The sequence below is a fragment of the Nannospalax galili genome, unplaced genomic scaffold, assembly GCF_000622305.1.
Source record: "Nannospalax galili isolate Female #2095 unplaced genomic scaffold, S.galili_v1.0 scaffold1191, whole genome shotgun sequence".
Lineage (NCBI taxonomy): Eukaryota > Metazoa > Chordata > Mammalia > Rodentia > Spalacidae > Nannospalax > Nannospalax galili.
In genome coordinates, this window is record NW_008330570.1 from 709,119 (window position 1) to 728,180 (window position 19,062).

At 41.9% G+C, this 19,062-nt stretch overlaps 1 protein-coding gene across 1 annotated transcript in view; it reads left to right on the forward strand.

The window, feature by feature from the left end:
• Dnajc27 (DnaJ heat shock protein family (Hsp40) member C27) overlaps nt 1-18,730 on the forward strand; it is a gene marked incomplete in the record, with an annotated part of 37,961 nt that extends 19,231 nt beyond the window's left edge. The window contains 4 exon segments of the mRNA XM_017802154.2: nt 786-908; nt 2,605-2,658; nt 9,129-9,289; nt 14,696-18,730. Of these exon segments, the coding sequence (XP_017657643.1) occupies nt 786-908; nt 2,605-2,658; nt 9,129-9,289; nt 14,696-14,828 (471 nt within the window).
• Between the last annotated feature and the right edge of the window lie 332 nt (nt 18,731-19,062).

Sequence of the window (19,062 nt, forward strand, 5' to 3'; positions counted from 1 at the left end):
ACCCCCAGCTCTAGCCTGAACAGCCACTTTGGGACTATTCAGCCTCTGATCTGGTTGAGTAAATTAATAAATCCCATATGTATTCATATAACTGCTTATGTCTATGCACACACAATATAAATATGTCCATATGTACTGCTGCTTTCTGTTTGTCTTTACCTTCTGTTAGTTCTCTTCTTTGGGACTCCTAATACCTGTCTATTCAGTAAGTCACAAAGTCACTCTCACTACAAGAAAGGATGGGAGGGGGCTGGAGAGATGGCTTAGTGGTTAAGAGCATTGGCTGCTCCTGCAGGCAACCTGGGTTCAATTCCCAGCACCCACATGGCAGCTAACAACTGTCTGTAACTCCAGTTCCAGAGGAATCTGATGCCCTTTTCTGCCTTCCACAGCATTGCACAACACGGGTGCACTCACATACATGCAGGCAGTACACTCATACACATAAAATAAAAATAATAAATAAAATATTAAAAAAAGATATTTAAAAAATTGCCTTTAAAAAAAACACAAAAACAAAAGCAGAAGGTAGCCCCTTGGGTAGGACAGGGCATGAAGCAGCTTTCAGAGAAATGAGTAATAGCTTTCCCAAGGGAGGAAGTGGGAAGTACAGTTGAAAGTCAGAAAAACCAGTCAACAGGTTTTGTTGTTTTGTCCCTTTTATCCTAGTAGTTTCATACATACTTCTGAGACTCAGTCACAAAAACTTTACCTGGCCTGTTGTAGTGGGACAAGTGTAGAAAGTTGGAGTCTTCTCTCTACCTCCCCTCAACTTTCTGTTTCAGATTGATTGCACCAAGCATCGCTGCATCGATGAAAATGAGGGGCGTCTTTGGGCTGAAAGCAAAGGGTTCCTGTACTTTGAAACATCAGCACAGACTGGAGAGGGCATCAGTGAGATGTTCCAGGTAACTGAACATTCTGTTTTAGGGTTTATGTCAAGGCTAGCCACTCCAGTTAAAATTCTGAGAAGCAAAACAGTAATGGGAATTTCTCATAGAAGCAAGTGGGGCAGGGTGAGAAAGAGAGAAAGAATGAGAATGAATATCATTGCCTGATCTGTCTGCTATCTATTATTGTAGATCAGACCTGGGCAATAGTTATAGTTACCTGGTGTCTTACTTTTCTCATTACTGTGACAAAGCTATTTAAGGAAGGCAAGGTTTATTTTGGCTCAGTCCAAGGCTACAGTCCATTACACCCTGAGGCATGCAGTCAAGGCCGCAGGAGGCTAAAAGCAGCTGGTCACATTGCATCCAGTCAGGAACAGAGAAAGGTGAATGTTGGTGCTCAGTGTACTTCTTTTTCAGTCCAGGAGCCCAGCCCCTGGAATGGTGCTACCCTTATGTATGGGTGAGTCTTCCTAACCCAATCTAGAAAACCATAGACATGCCTAGAGGCTTGTTTCCATAGTGATTCTAAATCCCCATCAAATTGACAACCAAGATTAACCTTCATACCTAGGGAAATTCTTCAGTATGCAGATGCCTGTGCTCCAGGCCACCTTGAAGCCTCATGTAGCCTTGCTGCCTAGGAATCTGTGTCCTGAAAGAGCACTCCAAGTGATTCTGAGCATCACCAGGTTTACCAAGTTGCTTTGCCACTTAAGTGACATGATTTTCCTTAAAACCATCTTTGGCTAATGGTGTTAGATTTATATGAAGCCTTACTGTGGCAGAATTGTGTTGCCATAGGCTACATGTAACTCTGTATTGTAGCTGAGAGAGATGCAGGTAGAGACTCTCACTGCAGAATCCAGCCAGTCACACATAAGAACAAAGCCTCACTAATCCAAAAGGCAGGAGAAGGAGGAGAAGGAGGTGTTCACATGGCAGCCTGAATAGATGGTCACTTTTGTGGGTATGTGTATAGGTGTACTCACAGATGTGTGCAAGCCAAAGGTGAATGTTTAGTGTCTTCCTCTCTTGCTCTCCACCTTTGTTTTTGAGACAGAGTCTCTCACTTTTTTGAACCTGGACCTGTGATTGCTGTTCAGAGAGCCCCCAGGATTCTCCTGTCTCCCTTCCCCCCCAGTGCTGGGGTTACAGGCCCATGCCACTACACCTGGCTTTTCCATGGATGCTGGAGGTGAACTCAGGTTCTCATGCTTGTGCAGCAAGTGCTTTACTGACTGAGCCATCGCCCCAGCCCCAGATAGTCACTTTTTAAAGCCCATTAATTTTGAATAGTCTTAAGAGAAGGAGGTTATTTAAAACAGTAAGTAATGAAGTCAGGTCTTAATTATAAATATATTGGGAAGTGATGGTATGAATAATCTCTTTTCTTCTTATGAATATATCTGACATTTTGGGAATTTTTAGCATTTCAAATAATGTAGCTATACTGCAAAGAGTTGGTCTTAATTATTGAGTGGGATTGTATTTAATTTTTTGCTGAATTTTCTTCTCACAAGCTATCACTCCTCCTACTGGAAGACAGGTTTCTTCCTTGGCTGACAGGCTGAAGTGGGCCTCAGTAGCTTCTCTTTCCAGATCAGAGGGTGTTGGTTTGCTTTGCTTTCTACTCAAAGCACATTGATTTGTGTGTGTTTATACCTCAATGTGTGCAATATCTTTGATACTTAACCACTTGACTATTTCACAGTGCAGGATGTCTACACATCTCATCTCATTTGAGACTGGTGACATCATGTGGCAGGTATTGTTTTCATTGCATATATGAGAACATCTCAGGGGTAGGTGTCTTGTCTGGGGCATATGCAATAACTTAGAGATTATACTTCTCTTTTAGTCTCGTATTTTAATTAGTATTTTATTTAGTATTTTAATTGTACATTATTTGTGATCATTTGATGCACAAATACAATGAATAGTGATCAAATCAGAGTATTTCCATTCTCTTCTGGCCTTTATTGTGTCTCATGAGGTGCAAGCCCCAATTCATACTCTTATTTCTCTGTTCAAACTACACATTTTCCCCTTCTGGATGCTTTTAGGACTTTGTCTTTGTCTTTGGTTTTCACCTGTTGGACTATATGCTGAGGTGTGTTTCTCTTTATAGTTCTCCTACCTGGGATTTGTTGATTTTTCTAAGATTGGTATATAGATATTTTTCATCAAATATGGGAAATTTCGGGACTGGAGAGATGGCTCAGTGGTTAAGAGCATTGGTTGCTCTTGCAGAGGACCCGGGTTCAGTTCCCAGCACCCACGTGGCAGCTAACAATCATCCGTAGCTCCAATTCCAGGGCCTCTACTGTCCTCTTCTCACCTCTGTGGGCATTGCACAACACATGTGCATCATGTAGACAATACACATAAAATTTTTGAAAAATGAATCAGTAAGGGCTGGAGAGATGGTTCAGTGGTCAAGACCACTGTTCTTGCAGAAGACCCGGGTTCGAATCCCAGCACCCGCATGGCAGCTAACAACTGTCCCTAACTCCAGTCCCGGGGGGGATCTGACAGCCTCTTCTGACCTCTGTGGGCATTGCACAGCACAGGTGCACTTATTACCTACATGCAGGCAATACACACATACACATTAAATAAAAATAATAAATTTTTTTAATTAATAAAATAATTTTTTTTAATTTAGGAAAATTTGCTTTGTTTCTCTTTGGTTTTTGCTCTGTGTGTGTGTCTGTGTTGTATACATGGGCACATGTGTACTTGTGCTTATGGAGGTCAGAGGGCAATCTTGAATGTAATTCCTCTATGCTTTCTACCTTTTTTTTGATACAGGGTCTTACCTTGACCTAGGAATTACCAATTCAGCTAGGCTGGCCGACCAATGAACCCCTCTCTACCTCCCAGTGCTGGGATTATAAGCACATACCACCATGCCCTGAATTTTTAAAAAGAAAAAAATGGGTTCTTCATGCTTGCACAGTAAAGACTTGACCAGCTGAGCCACCTCCTCAGCTTTTTGTTTTTTAACCATGGCTTTTTCCAAGTACATTTTGGCCCAATTCTCTTTTCCTCTTGGGCTTGAGGTACATGTATACTAAACCATCCTATTTTTTGTCTTGTAGTCTGTAAGACTGTTTATTTTTCTCCATTTAAAAAAATTGTATAATCATTGTTTATTTGACTGAAAGTTTGTTGATAATCTGATGTTAAGCTCACTTAAGGAACTTTTCAATTTAGTACTTTTCACTTCTGGAATTTTCATTTGATGCTTTTCTATAGTTATCAGTTCTCTACTAAGATTCTGTTCACTTATTAAAATTTTATTTTCCTGGGGGCTAGAGAGATGGCTCAGTCATTAAGAGCACTGGCTGCTCTTGCCATGGGTTCAGTTCCTAGCACCTACATGGCAGCTAACAACTGTCCACAACTCCACTTCCAGAGGATCTGACACCCTCTTCTGGCCTCTGCAGGCATTGCACAACATGAGTACACTTAAATACATGCAAGCAGTGCACTCATACGCATAAAATAAAAATTAAAGGGGCTGGAGAGATGGCTCAGTGGTTAAGAACACTGGTGGCTCTTGCAGAAGACCTGGCTTCGAATCCTAGCACCCACATGGCAGCTGTCTGTAACTCCAGTTCCAGGGGATCCAACAGTCTCTTCTGTCCTCCGTGGGCATTGCACGACATGGGTGCACTTGCCTACATGGAGGCAATACATGCATACACATAAAATAAAAATAATAAATAAAAAAAAATTTTAATTAAAATTTAAAAAAAACATTGAAAGAGTTTATTTTCTCTGTGGGTGTTGTAGCACAATGTCTTTATAGTCCAGTACTCTGGAGGCAGAGGCAGGCAGATCTCTGTGAGATGGAAGCCAGCGTGGGATGGTCTACGGTAGACGTGCTTACCACCAAATCTAATGTTCTGAGTTTGATCTCTGGATTCCACACGGTAGAAGGAGAGACCACAAAGTTGTCCTCTGACTTTCACATTTATGACCCTATCCCAAATAAATAAGAGTATGTTCCTTGACTGGCAAGGTGGATCAGCAGGTAAAAATGCTTGCCATGCAAACCTACAGACAGCCTGAGTTTGATCTTAGAACTCACATGGAAGAAGAGAACTGACTCCTGAAAGTTGTCCTCTGACCGCCACATGTGTCCACGCACACACACACACTCTCTCTCTCACACACACAATAATAGTAAACAAAATATATTTTAACAGTATGTTTTACTTTATTTCTTTGAACATATTTTCCTTTATCATCTGTCAGTATTTATAATAGCTGTTTGAAAGTCTTATCTACTAAGTCTAGCATCTGAACTGTCTTGGGTCCAGTTACTACTATTGACTACTTTTTTCCTACAGTTGGTCATGTTTTCTTGTTTCTTTGGATGCATGGTGATATTTTGACTGAGTACCAGATCTGTGGATAGTACATTGTAGAGCCTCTGCATATTTCTTTATCTTCCTCAGAAGAATGTTGCTCCGTATCTCAGGAGGTGGGTTGCAGTGAACTTCTGTAGGCTTGGAGTTTTGCTTTAATACCAAGAATCTGAAGGAAGCTCAAAGTGTTTCCTAAACCCTTCTAATTTGGAAGGATTCAGCTTCCAAAATCTGTCTCTTGTTGATTGTATTGGTTCTTGGGTTTGGGTTTTGTTAGGAAGAATGTACTCCTATGGCCTACCCTTCCTGTGTTGCTTCAGAGAGATTTCAGGGGTAGGATTCGGCATTCTGGTAAGGCCAAACTCAAGTGTCTTCAGGCTAGCTCTTCCCCTGGAACCTGGTCTCTGCCTCCTTCTCTGGTCTCTCTGGGACTTTGTGCCTTCATTTCCATATGGCCTTAAGGAAGAACTAGTCCATGAATGGACTTACCTCTCAGTTGTTTCACACCTGGCTGTTTTCCATTGCCTGAAAATAGTTGCCTCACACATAGTCCAGTTCGACAGTTGATAGGAGGTCTGGTCCAGTACCCATTTGCTCTGCATTGGCTGGAACTCATGAAGTTTAAACTAGCTCTCATTTCCCTCCTAGTGTGAAGACAGTAGCTTGTCCTCCATAGTCAAGTGTGTTATAATGAATCCTTGTGCCCTTAGAATCTATGTATTTCTATTTCAAGTTAATACTAGGCTACAAGAAAATGTTGCCAATATTTGCAACATTGTGAACTGTGAACTCTTTTAGGTGCTTTTATCCTTTTGCATAGTTCTTGGTAGAAATGATGGATGAGTTAGCCTTTTTTCTTAAAGGCTAACAAGAAGAGTGTAAGTAAGCCTCAGGAGTGATTTCCTTCTGATTCAGTTTAATATTTCTTGATTTCCTGTCTGCTTAATTGAGACTTATGCTAGGAGGGAACTTGGTTTAATCTGATTGACATGGCTAACACTTCTTTGGTCTTAGTCACTAGTGGCTTTCCTTGATACTTTTTGGATGTTAGGTTTCCAAGTTGATTAACTTTAACTGGAAATGAGAAAGAAGAGTTTAAAGGAAAGGGACATTTTCAAAAGAAGATAATAGGTGCTACTGAAAAATCTGAAAAAGAAGGTACTTTAAGAGATAGTGGGGAAAGAGGAGATCCATCACCTAATAGTAGCTATAGGGTCTGGGATGTAGCTCAGTGGTGCAATACTTGCCTAGCATGTACAAGACTCTGGGTACAATCCCCAACACTGGAAAAAAATACAGCTATAGAGCCAGGTGTGGTGGCACACCTGTAATTCCAACATTCATGAGACAAAGGTAGGGGGATCACAAGTTCAAGGATAGCCTGAGTGACATAACAGACCCTAGTTTTGAAGAGGAGAGAAGAGAAACTTACTCTGCTTGTAATTAAAGAAATGCAACTCAAAACTATGAGATACACTTCAGATTAGCAAAACTTAAGATACTGCCCAATGTTAACAAGGGTATGGGAAATAGGCAGTCTCATACATAGTGATAGGAATGTCAGCTCTACAGCCTTTATGGGAAATAATGGTCAGAATAAAGAGTAAAGTACACTTAAACATTTACTGAACAGTTTTGCTTTTAGGAATTTATCCTAAAATAGCATCTCTACAAGTGTGGAGAAACTTGGACATCCAGAAATATGCACTACAGAGGTGCATGTGGTGCGTGCCTTAATTCCAGCACCACCCGAGAGACAGACAGGAGGGAGGGGTCACAAGTTCAGAATTATCCTCAGCTACATAGCTAATTCAAGGCCAGCCAGGGCTGCATGAGACCCTGTCAAAAACAAAACAAAACCCAAACAAACAGAAATTCAATACTATTATAATAACCTAAAGATTTGGAACAACAGGTTTATCTAAAAAGAGTTAACCAATTATAGTGTGGCCACATAGTAAGACACCAGTCATTAGAAAGAGCAAAGGAGGCCTGTAAATGTAGCTATAGAAAGATTCCAAGATGTATTTCTTTTCTTTGGTACTAAGTATTGAACCCAGGTCCTTGCTCATGGTAAGCAACTATTCTACTACTGAGCTGTATCTCAAGCTACCTTTTTACTTTTTATTTTGACACAGGGTCTCATTAAGTTAGCGAGGCTTGTCTTGAACTCATTCTTTAGGCCAGGAAGACCTTGAACTCCTGATTCTCTCCGCCTTTTGAATAGTCGAGATTACGGGCATTACCACCAGGCCTGAGTAAGATATTATATGAAAAAAATAGTACAAGCAATACGTAATGTGTTTGAACTAGTATTGTTCATGTAAAATGTTTATACAGTATTGATATGTATATATATAATACTCTTTTTAATTTTTATTATTTTTAGTACAAGTGTATTGCCTGCATGTATATAAGTGCACCTGTGTTATACAATGCCCACAGAAGAGGGGTGTCAGATTCCCCTGGAACTGGAATTAAAGACAGTTCTTAGCTGCCATGTGGGTACTGGGAATCGAACCCCAGTCCTCTTCAAGAGCAGTCAGTGCTCTTAACCAGTGAGTCATCTCTCCAGCCGCTGTATATATAATATTCTTAAGAGCAGATTTTTCTATAAGGATACTAAAAATATTAATGATGGCTATTTTAAGAACTCTAAGATAGGGAGAAAATTTTTATTTTATCTATTTTTAAATTATTTATTATTTTTATTTTATGTGTGTAAGTGCTTTGTCTGCCTGTAAGTGTACCCATGTTTGCAATGCCCATGCAGGCCTGAAGATATCCTGGAACTGGAATTATAGAGTTGTTGGCTACCATGTGGGTGCTGGGAACTAAACCCAGATCCTCTACAAGAGCTGCCAGTGCTCTTAACTGCTGAGCCATCTCTCCAGCCCACTATTTTATGTACTTTTTAAAGATTTTATTATTTTTCATTACTTTTTGTTTTGTTTCATTTTTGAGACGTGGTTTCCCAATAGCCTCAGCTGACCTGTAACTCACTGTGTAAACCAGGTTGGCCTCAATCTCACAGAGATCCGCCTACTTCTACCACCCAAGTGCTGGGATTAAAGGTGTACACCACTGCATTCTGCTAAAGATTTTTAATTATGTATATATGTGTGGCTGGGGGTTGTTGGGGGGAGGATGTGCATGTTTGAATGTAGATTCTCATGGAGGCCAGGAGAGGGGGTCAGATCTCCTGGAGCTGTAGTTACAAGTGGTTGTGAACTGCGAATGTGTTTGGGGAACCAAGCTTGGGCCCTCTGCAAGAGCAGCAAGAGCTCTAAACTGCCTAGCCGCCTCTCCAGCCTTTACTTTATATTGTGCCTATTCACATTTTTCTAGCTATTCATCTATTACCTTTTATAAAAAATATTTTATTTTTTTTAAATTTTATTATTTTTACTTTATGTGTATGCATGTATTGTCTGTGTGTAGGTAAGTGCACCCATGCCATGCAATGCTTGCGGAGGTGTCAGATCTGCTGGGACTGGAGTTATGGACAGTTGTTAGCTGCCATGTGGGTGCTGGGATTTGAACCCTGGTCTTCTGCAAGAACAGTGTTCTTAACTGCTGAGCCATCCCTCCAGCCCCATATTCATCTATTGCTTTTTAACCTCAAGTATGCTGCTCTGACATTAGGAACATAAATCATTTACATTCTTAAAATTAAATTTATGAAAACTTTATACTTTCTCTCTTTTGAAATATGTAAGTAATATAAGTATATATTTAGATAGTGTGAGAAAAATCTTCCAAAGTCTGTATTTATTCATGTTAATGGTCTTTAGGTTGATACCTAAAAGGAATTCCTTTTTCACAAATCAGTTCTGCTCTGGGATGTGTTTTCTTGCAGACCTTTTATATATCCATAGTAGACTTATGTGAAAATGGCGGGAAACGTCCTACCACAAACAGCAGTGCTAGTTTCACCAAAGAACAAGCAGACACTATTCGCAGAATTCGAAGTAGTAAAGACAGTTGGGACATGCTGGGCATCAAACCTGGGGCATCAAGGTAAGCAGAGTTATAGGGTACTTAGTGCTGAGTTCTGGCAGAAAGACTGTGTTGCCAAAACTGTAGGTGCAATCTTTCTTCTGACTGGCAAGAAACATGTGGAAATAAGCTACATAATGATACTGCTTACTAAATTAACTCCATACAAAGAAGTTAAACAAGGCACAGTTACCTGCTGAGTGAACTTTTTCTGCGTAAACACTTCAGTACATGAGCTTGCTCTGTCTTCATCTGTGTTGAGCAAGAACATTGGCATTAACGTAACCTAAGAAAACCTTGAGGGGGAAAAAAGAATCTTAAATCATAGAAGAAGAAAGATGCAATCAACTTGTCCAAAAATTTCATTTTATAATTAGGAAAACTATTAAGGAAGGAAGACTAAGGATCTTCAAGGTCCCTAGGAGACAGCCATGGTCCGTGACTCAGGAACACTGTGTGTGCTTGACTGTGCCTTTCTCATAAAACCTGTTCATTCTCATCCAATTGGTTTAATGTTTATTCTTTTCTAGCCAAAAGATTTATTTAGGAAGAGCTAGACATGGTGGTACACGCTAGTAACCCTAGTACTCAGGAGACTAAAGGAAGATTACGGGGCTGGAGCGATAGCTCAGCAGTTAAGAGCACTGGCCCAGAGGACCCGGGTTCAATTCTCAGCACCAACATGTTCCAGGGGATCAAACACCCTCTTCTGACCTCCTCAGGCATTGTACAACACAGGCATGCTTACATATATGCAGACAATACACTCATACACATAAAAAAGTAAAAATCATAAAATAAATATTGTAAAAAGAAGGAAGATTACAAGTTTGAGGCCAGTCTGGGCTACATAGTCAAATTCTATCTCAAAAAAACAAAAGAGATGGTTCAGGAGTTAAGAGCACTAGCTGCTCTTCCAGAGGATCCAGGTTCAATTCCCAGCACCCACATGGCAGCTAACAACTGTCTGTAATTCTAGTTCCAGAGGAATCGAACACCCTCTTCTGGCCTCCTCGGGCATTGCACAACACTGGTGTACTTACATACATACAGGCAATATACTCATACACATAAAATAATAAAGATAGAAAATAAAATGTTAAAAAAAATAAGAGGAGGAAGAAGACGGGTAGGGGTTTAGCTCAGTGGTAGAGAACTTGCTTAGCATGTACAAGCACCTGGGTTCAGTCTCCAGCACAGAAGGAAAGAAAGGAGTTACTTATGCAGAAGTAACTTATTGCTGAACATGGTGCTAAAATTGCTGATTATGTTACTGTATGTGTGACTAGTTAGGATGGTCTCATTTTAGATGGTAGCTCTCCTCCCCGTCCTTTTCCCTTCCTGTTTTCTCACCTTGACCTCCATAACAGAAACATTTTACCTTGAAATCATTGCCTTATCAACAGTAAGCCTCTCTTCATTTTGGCCTCATGGCATATCTTCATATCCAGAGGACAGATGGGGAAAGAGAAGGAAGGCTGTTTTGGGCCACCTTGAACTCACTAGGTGCAATAAGAATGCTCTGCCCTCGTGAAGGAATTCAGATGAGTTCCTGTATATAGCACAGAGTTTACTAGTGTCTTCTAATTGTCTTTTTAGTCCTCTGTGGTCTAATTCTGAATTCTTCCATGTCTTTTCCAAGTGATGTTGGTTTAGATGTTAAGGAGCTATTCCTTTATGTACTTTAAATAGTATTCATTGAAGAGAAAGAAAATTTTGGCTCCTTATTTATTCTCTTTGGTTAGCTAGAATCTACCAGAGCTTCCAGGGCCTCTGTAGTTTCCATTTTCTTAACCAAGACAAGCACATGTTCCTCTTACCTTTGTGCAGCTGAGTCTACCAAAATAATACTGAACACACTTGGGTCAAATCTTTAAACATTAGTTTCTTAAGTTACAGAGAATTTTGATATTTGTTTGGTGCTAACTCTGTTTATAGTCCTTGAACTTAAACATTTCATCTTCTGTAGAATTGATATATTGCTGACACACACCTGAATCAGTCTTGTTTCTTCAAAACTTTCCTTTGAGAGTCTTTTCCATGTCTAGAAATCATCTTCTTTAGGGTTTGATCATACTTACTTGTTACTTTTAAAGATTTCTTTTGATTAGAGTCAGACTTGGAAGTAGATGTTCTCAGTGAGGACAGCTTGTGTCTTGGCAGTCTGTTCCTGGTGTTTCTGTGGCTTCCTTCATTCTGTTGGCCAACAGTTCAGCAGATCCCGCAGCCTCTTCCTTATTTTTCTCAGTGCATTGTTTCTTCAGAGCAGTATGGTGGCGTTTGTGTTGCAGGACACACTGTGAAAACACTGAATCTCGGTTGCTTTAATCTTGGGCTTCTTACCTTCTTTGTTTAATGGCTTTCTGACAACATACTGGCAGACACCATCTTCTTTAGAGAGATGGAAAAGTTTGCAGATTCTGCTAGCTCTTTTGGGCCTAGATACAGTGGTATCTATCAGTCCAGGAATATCCTTCTCTCCTTTTCTCACAATAAATAAGTTGAGAACACTCAGATTGGCATCCACAATGCATCCCCGAGCAGACTTGCACTTTCTCTCTCCAGTCCTCCTTGATCTGTAACAAGAATGCCCCTTACTCAGCAGCAGGTGCACTCTGCCATGGATCATGACACCCTGCTTCATAGGAAAGACTTGTTTGTCATTTCCACCACTGATTTGAACCACACGACCCTTCCATATTCACCTAGGGCATCAGCAGCCACTTCGGTGTCCATGTACTTCTCATAGGAAGGAAGCTTTCTTCGTCCACTTCCATGCGTTTCTGACAGGGAAGGAGATACTGAAAGGCAGTCAGTGCAGAGGCCAGGTGTAACACTGAGTGCTCGAATCAGTGACTTCCTAGGCCCTGCCCCAGATTTCTTCTGGGAAAGAGAAGGATACTGTACTCACCTCAGGGACACATGGTCTTTGGGTAAATGCAAGTTCTGGCCATTCAAATTTCTTCTAAGACAAAGAATGTCATTCTTGTTAACTAATATCAAGGATGCATGTGTAGGGCCTAGGGAGATGACTACATAAGCGCTAGGACTAAATTTGGATCCCCAGTGTCCATCCACATAAAAGCCAAGCATGGCAGCATACACCTGTAACTCCAGTTTGGGGGATCATAGACAGTTGACCCCCTGGAGTTTGCTGGCCAGCTAGTCTATCCAAATCAGTGAGTTCCAGGGTCAGTGAAGAGACTCTGTCTCAAGAAATGAAGTGGAGTTCTTTCTTTTTCTTTCTTTCTTTCTTTCTTTCTTTCTTTCTTTCTTTCTTTCTTTCTTTCTCTCTCTCTCTCTCTTTCTTTCTTTCTTTCTTTCTTCCTGTGTCTCTCTCTGTGTCTCTCTCCTCTTTCTTTTTTAAAAATTTATTATTTTTATTTTGTGTGTATGCGTGTATTGCCTGCATTTAGGTAACTGCACCCATGTCGTGCAGTGCCTGTGGAGGACAGAAGAGACTGTTGGATCCCCTGGAATTGGAGTTATGGACAGTTGTTAGCTGCCACGTGGGTGCTGGGATTCAAACCTGGGTCTTCTGCAAGAAAAACCAGTGTTCTTAACTGCTGAGCCATCTCTCCAGCCCTTCCCGTCCATCCGTCCTTCCTTTCTTTCTTTCCTTCCTTCCTTCCTTCCTTCCTTCCTTCCTTCCTTCCTTCCTTCCTTCCTTCTCTCTCTCTCTCTCTCTTTCTTTCTTCTTCCTTTCTCTCCTTTTTCTGTCTCCTCTTTCTTCCTTTCTCTCTCTCCTCTCTTTTTCTTTTTCCTTCTCTTTTCTCTGTCTCCTCTTTCTCTTTCTTTCTCTCTCTCTCTGCTCGCACCCTCCCTCCCTTCCTCCCTCCCTCCCTCCCTCCCTCCCTCAGTATGTAGCCCAGCCTGGCCTGGAGCTCACAATATAGATCAGGCTGACCTCAAGGTCATAGAGATCTGCCTGCCTCCCAAGTGCTGGGACCAAGTCCACCTCACCTGAACTGACATCAAATTTTGTATCACTTCCAAGCCAGTAAAGAACATCTCCTAAATTTGGAGGATGAGATGAAAAGTCCTTCCAATAAAAATACAGAAAGGTAAGCCGGGCGTGGTGGCGCACGCCTTTAATCCCAGCACTCAGGAGGCAGAGGCAGGCGGATCTCTGTGAGTTCAAGGCCAGCCTGGCCTACATAGTGAGTTCAGGACAGTGGGGCTACAGAGAGACCCTGTCTCAAAAAGACCAAAAGAAAAAAAAATTCTAATTGAATTTTTGAGAATTTCATACACTATATCATATATATATATGGTGAGGTACATGGCATAGCTCGTGTCACACCGACAGGATGACAGGTACCTTGGCTACAAAGGAAGGTGGGAAGTAAAACCATGTGGCAGAGACAGAGTCTGACCTGTCCTGGGCAGTGGCTGGGTACTTAGAACTTGCAGGAGCCTGACACCTGAGGATAGAGAGGAGGGGATGAGAAAGGAATCTGCCTTGGCCAGCCAAGCCCTGCTTCTTTAGGACCATGGAAGTCATCTCAGCCCCTTCTCCTTATCTTCTCCAGCTAGGGGTTGAACTGTCCAGCTGCTTCCACTGTTTCTTGCTTCATGTTATATAAGCTGTCTTCCCTTGGTTGCTCTCACTACCCCCTCTCTTTCTTGAAACTGTCCCCACGCAGCATCTATGCTGTGCTCCTGGCCTCTCAGTTCCTTCCCTAGCACTCTGAATCCCTGACCCCAAGCTAAAACCAAGCCTCTCTTCTTCCAGAAGTTTCTTCTGGGGGATTTTCTCTGGTGTCCAGGCTCCCATTTCCTTCAGTCAGCAGAGGCTTGCTTAGTACCCACTAAGTCCAGAGCTGCCTACCTGCAGCCGTTCATTTTCTTGCTGTTTCCTAGACTCATTTTGCACTATATTATTTTTTAATTTTTCAATTTTATGTGTATGAGTGTATTGCCTACGTGTATGTGAGTGTGCCCATGTTGTGCAGTGCTGCGGAGGTCAGAAGAGGGCATTGGATTCCCCTGGAACTGCAGTCAAGGACAGTTCGTAGCCGCCACGTGGGTGCTGGGAATTGAACCCGGGTCCCCTGCAAGAGCAGTCAGTGCTCTTAATCACTGAGCCATCTCTCTAGCCCCATACTGTAATTATTATTATTATTATTTTGGTCTTTTTGAGACAGGGTTTCCCTGTAGCCCCAGATGTCCTGGAACTCACTATGTAGACCAGGCTGGCCTTGAACTCACAGAGATTCGCCTGCCTCTGCCTGCCAAGTGCTAGATTTTTTTGTATTCTATTTGCTTATAACCTGTTTTTTGTTTTCTAGTCTCTTGGTCCTACCTTTGAGAAAAGGAAATGGTTACTTGGTATATGCATAGTGTGAGAAATCATATCCAGACAGCTAGGATTCAGGGGTTGGGGCCAATCTCCTTACTAACACAGAGCTCCGCTGCTTTTCACAGGGAGGAAGTCAATAAGGCCTACCGGAAGCTTGCTGTGCTGCTTCATCCCGACAAATGTGTAGCACCTGGTAGTGAAGATGCCTTCAAAGCAGTTGTGAATGCCCGTACAGCCCTCCTAAAGAACATCAAATAGAGGGCAGAGGAACCCCCAAACGTGGGGCTCAAGTACAAACAGACGCCCCTTGAGGTGAAATAACCAGCATGGATTTTCCCTTCGCAGATGCTCCTGCTTTGTTCACCATGTGCTGTCATTTGTAAATTAGTAGTCCAGGCTTCTGTTCACCATTTTGTAGGTGTTTCACAGTGAGATGACATGCATCTGTATGCAGCAAGAGAGCCCCGTGTCTCTTATGCACCGCACTTTGTTTTTTATTAAGCCAGATAACTTGGGTGTTTTCTCAGTCATTCGGAACCACTGTATTGTAGCATCTTTTAGACAATCACTTGCAGAAGTCCAGGAGGTTTCCAAAGAGAGGGAGGACCCTCCCTCCCATCACCAGAAAAGGAAAGAAAACCAGGAGTGAAAACATCAAAAACAAGCAAACAACATCCAAGCCCCTGGAAGCTTAGTATCACCTTACAAGCAAATGGCTCCTTTCCCAATAAGTTCTTTTGCTAGTATTTTAGTCATCAGCCTATACTTATTAGCTAGGCATGGTAGCACATGCCTATAATCCCAGTACTCAGGTGGATAAGGCAGGAGGATTGTGATGTTGAGGCTAGCCTTGCTTACATGGTGACACTCTCTCAAAAAAGAACAGGAAATGAAAAAAGAAAAACAAGCAAACAAAACCTCCAGTATAAATGAGTGAACTCTGGGCAACCCTGTGGAAGAATGTGAAGTGAGGGGACACTATTCTGTTGACCTGCCCTTTTAGGACATTCACTCTGTTTCCCTCTCCAACCACCAGAGGGAGAGACAAGCCAGTGCTAAGAAAAAAGTGGTGGCAGCCATAGATGCTGGATACCCTGCCTGGGGCTCCTCCAGCCCATCTCAAATCTCAGGCCTTTGTTCTGTCCTAGAAATAGGTGCTAGTAGCAGCAAGGAGTGCTGTGCCTCTGGGAATGAGAACCCAAAGTCTAAGACAGAAGCACTTGGAGGGCACACTGGAGATTATGCTGGAGCACTGGCTCAGTTACACATCGAGGGAAACGCCAACTGAGCTCAGGCATGTTGAGGACACTAAGAGGGTCCTGCATGAGACTTGTCCCTGTCCTCATTCCTCCTACAGGCAGGTAGGTGCTCTTCCACAAGTGAGCCACTTTCTTCCTTACCAGTGTTACTCTGTTTCTCTTCCTCTTCTCACCCCACTTTTATGTTTATACCCCACATCAGCTATATTCTTGACTCCCTGGCCTTACTCTGGACCTGGGTGACCAGAGGCAAGTGTGGATCTCTTGGCGGAAGCAATGGGACATCTTTGACCTGTGTAGGGCAGAATTGGTTTCTGCTTGGGCTCCACATTTTTTAATGTTTTGTTTGTTTGTTTGTTTGTTTGTTTTTCCGGTCTTTTTGAAATGGGGTCTTCCTGTAGCCCCAGCTGGCCTGGAACTCACAGAGATCCGCCTGCCTCTGCCTCCCAAGTGCTGGGACTACAGGCGTGTGCCACCATGCCCGGCTTGAATAGTATTTCTAAACTTCAAGTATATAAACTCATTTCGCATTCTCATGCTTTGGTCTCCGCCTTCATACATAGGGGAGAAATGATCAAGCATTGGAACTGACGTCTCTTATAGCACTTGACAGACCCGGTCTCCTTGCTTGACTCCTGTCATCTCTCATTATGTTACTCATATTTTTAGCTGCAGCCACCTGTGTTGAGTTTTGAAGGATATAAAGTGTTACTGGACGGAATTTTAAATACCTATCCCATATTGGTTGCCAGATAACATCTTTACCTAAGAAGAAAAACTCCTTTCTTACAGTCTAAGCCACTGCAGTCTTGGGGATTTTTTTCCCTCTGCCATATAGCAGCCTCACTTTGCATGACTGTTTTCAGCTGCCCCAAGTTTGTCCTCAGAAGCCCAGAGCATGGGTCTACAGTGTAAGATTTGTCCAGATGATAATCAAAAATGCTACTTTTAATAGATTCAGATCTGGTATAAAAAGATTAAGAGATCTGGTATATGATTTCATAATTTCTTCTGGGATTTTCTTCTGGCCCTCAAACTAGCTTCTGGAATTATAGAGCTCCAACCCAAAGTTCTTTTGGGCCATAATTCTGCTTAAGGCCTTCCTCAGGCCTAAGGTACTCCATATTGGTCTGCTCTTGGAACAAAATGGAGTCCTGTGGATGAGGGATTGTGCATGGTGCTGTCCGCTTTGGGCCCCGTTGTCACACCTGGTCCCAGTCTTTACCATGGTTATTAAATAACTCAGTTACCTCATTCCACAACACAGGCAGATGAACAGTTAAGACAGAGAGTACTCTGGTGTTTCCATTCAGATCCTTCAGAGTGACTTGTCAAAACATAGCCTGGGCTTGTTTCTTAGATCTTGGGACTCAGTTTCTAACATCTTCATTTTTAACCATCAAGATGGCCGTGTACTACTTCATGATATGATAGAGATGAGATGAGAAAGTTAAGCCTCAGGGTCCCAGAATTGTTCTGATTTCCATAATTCATCAGTCTACATTAATAACAGAGCATGTTTTGCAGTGTAAATTATTTTTAGATACTGACTTCATGCATCACTTTACAGACCTCTATGCGTTCATTTAAATTCTTGGCGCAGGTGTGTTCTTTGCCATTCAACCTTATTAAAAACTCTTCAGCCAGTTAAGATTCCAAAATACAGCAGGAAGAGTCAGAACTCATAGTCATTTCAGTGGCTGAGAAGTTTTTTATACAGGATCTTGTTTTTCAAAAGAGGAACTAAAAAGTTTGAACAGCTATTATTAAAGAAAAGCCATGTCTCCCACATCTGAGTCACCATGAAGTATGACTTCTTAAACGTGTTCAAAGTCCCCAGAGGCATTTCAAGTTAATCTCCCAGCCCACTAAGCACTTTAAATACATTCTCCTTTGTGTCTCTGTTCTCCTTTTGTGCCTCCCTATGAACTCCTAGTCTCAACTGTCAATATTTCTTGTCCTTATGCAAGGTCACTTTATTTCTTCATATAAATGTATTCTTGGTTTGTTAGTCTGTTAATTTAAAAGTCCAGATATTAGGGGTTTGTGTTGTAATCCAAGATAAAAGTGCTGTTATTCTGTAGACTGCACACTATTCTTTAAGGCTTACATTTACCTCAGGAAATTTACTCTAGTATATTCTCAAGTGGTAAATACTTATAACTGCAAACTGGTACCTAATTCTTAGTTTAGTGAATAAGGCAGCTAGATGTCTGAAAGCTCACCAGAGTGAAAAGCACACCTGTGAGCTTGCATCATGGAGGAGTGGCTGTTCCTCCTAGAGTGCTGATAGTCACCAGGGAGGACATGATTTCCATCTGAAGTTAGAAAGAGGGAAGCCAGGTGTGGTTGCCTTTAGTGGTGACAGTGCCCTCCACCACGTCAGCTCGCTAGCCTCTGGAACGGTGCCTCCCTTGCCACTGCATCCCATGGAGCCACATCTGCCAGAATTTTTGTAAAATTTGTGAAAATGAATTTAGTTGCAAAACAGAGCTAAGCAACTTCCATTGCATGATTTGCAAGCCAAGAATGATTGGTACTTCTCATAACTCGGTATTGAGCACAATCTGAAGACATAGTGTCCTTGGACATTGATTGTTCCATTACCTGTTTCTGTAGAAGATACAGGCATTTGTTGGTGGTGGCAATGCTAAGTGGTGGGATGACTGCTGGAAAATTGGACAGTTGGGTTGACTTCCTGCATCATTTGCACCCTGGGCATTCTTCCCTTTGACTGTGAATGCAGTTTATCAGCAAACATTTTGCTCTTACAAGGTAATCTACATATTTGCTTTCTGTAGAATAACTCCAAATGTTAAATCTACCAGTTATGTCTTGTATACAGAGTGTCATATGTATTTAAGTTGTGTATTTTTATAAAGTAAAGCCAAATAGCAAACACTGGTCTGTGGACTTTGTTGATCTATTGAGATCCTGATCTTTGGTGTAAAACTAAACTAAAAGGGAATCCAGTTTCTCATCAACTATGACCTTCATTTAATAAATCTTGCTTACAGGTGTGGTAAGCACCTGTAATTCTAGCAGGAAGATGAAACAAGATCATGAGTTTGAGACCAACCTGGGTTACAAAGAGAGCCCCTATCTCAGAAAACAAGAAAACATGAACAGGTATGGTGGTGTGTGCCTACAATCCCAGCCCTCGGACAGGAGGCTTCCTGAAAGTTCCTGGTCGATAGCCAGCTCTAGACCAGCCAGGGCTATAGTGTGAGACC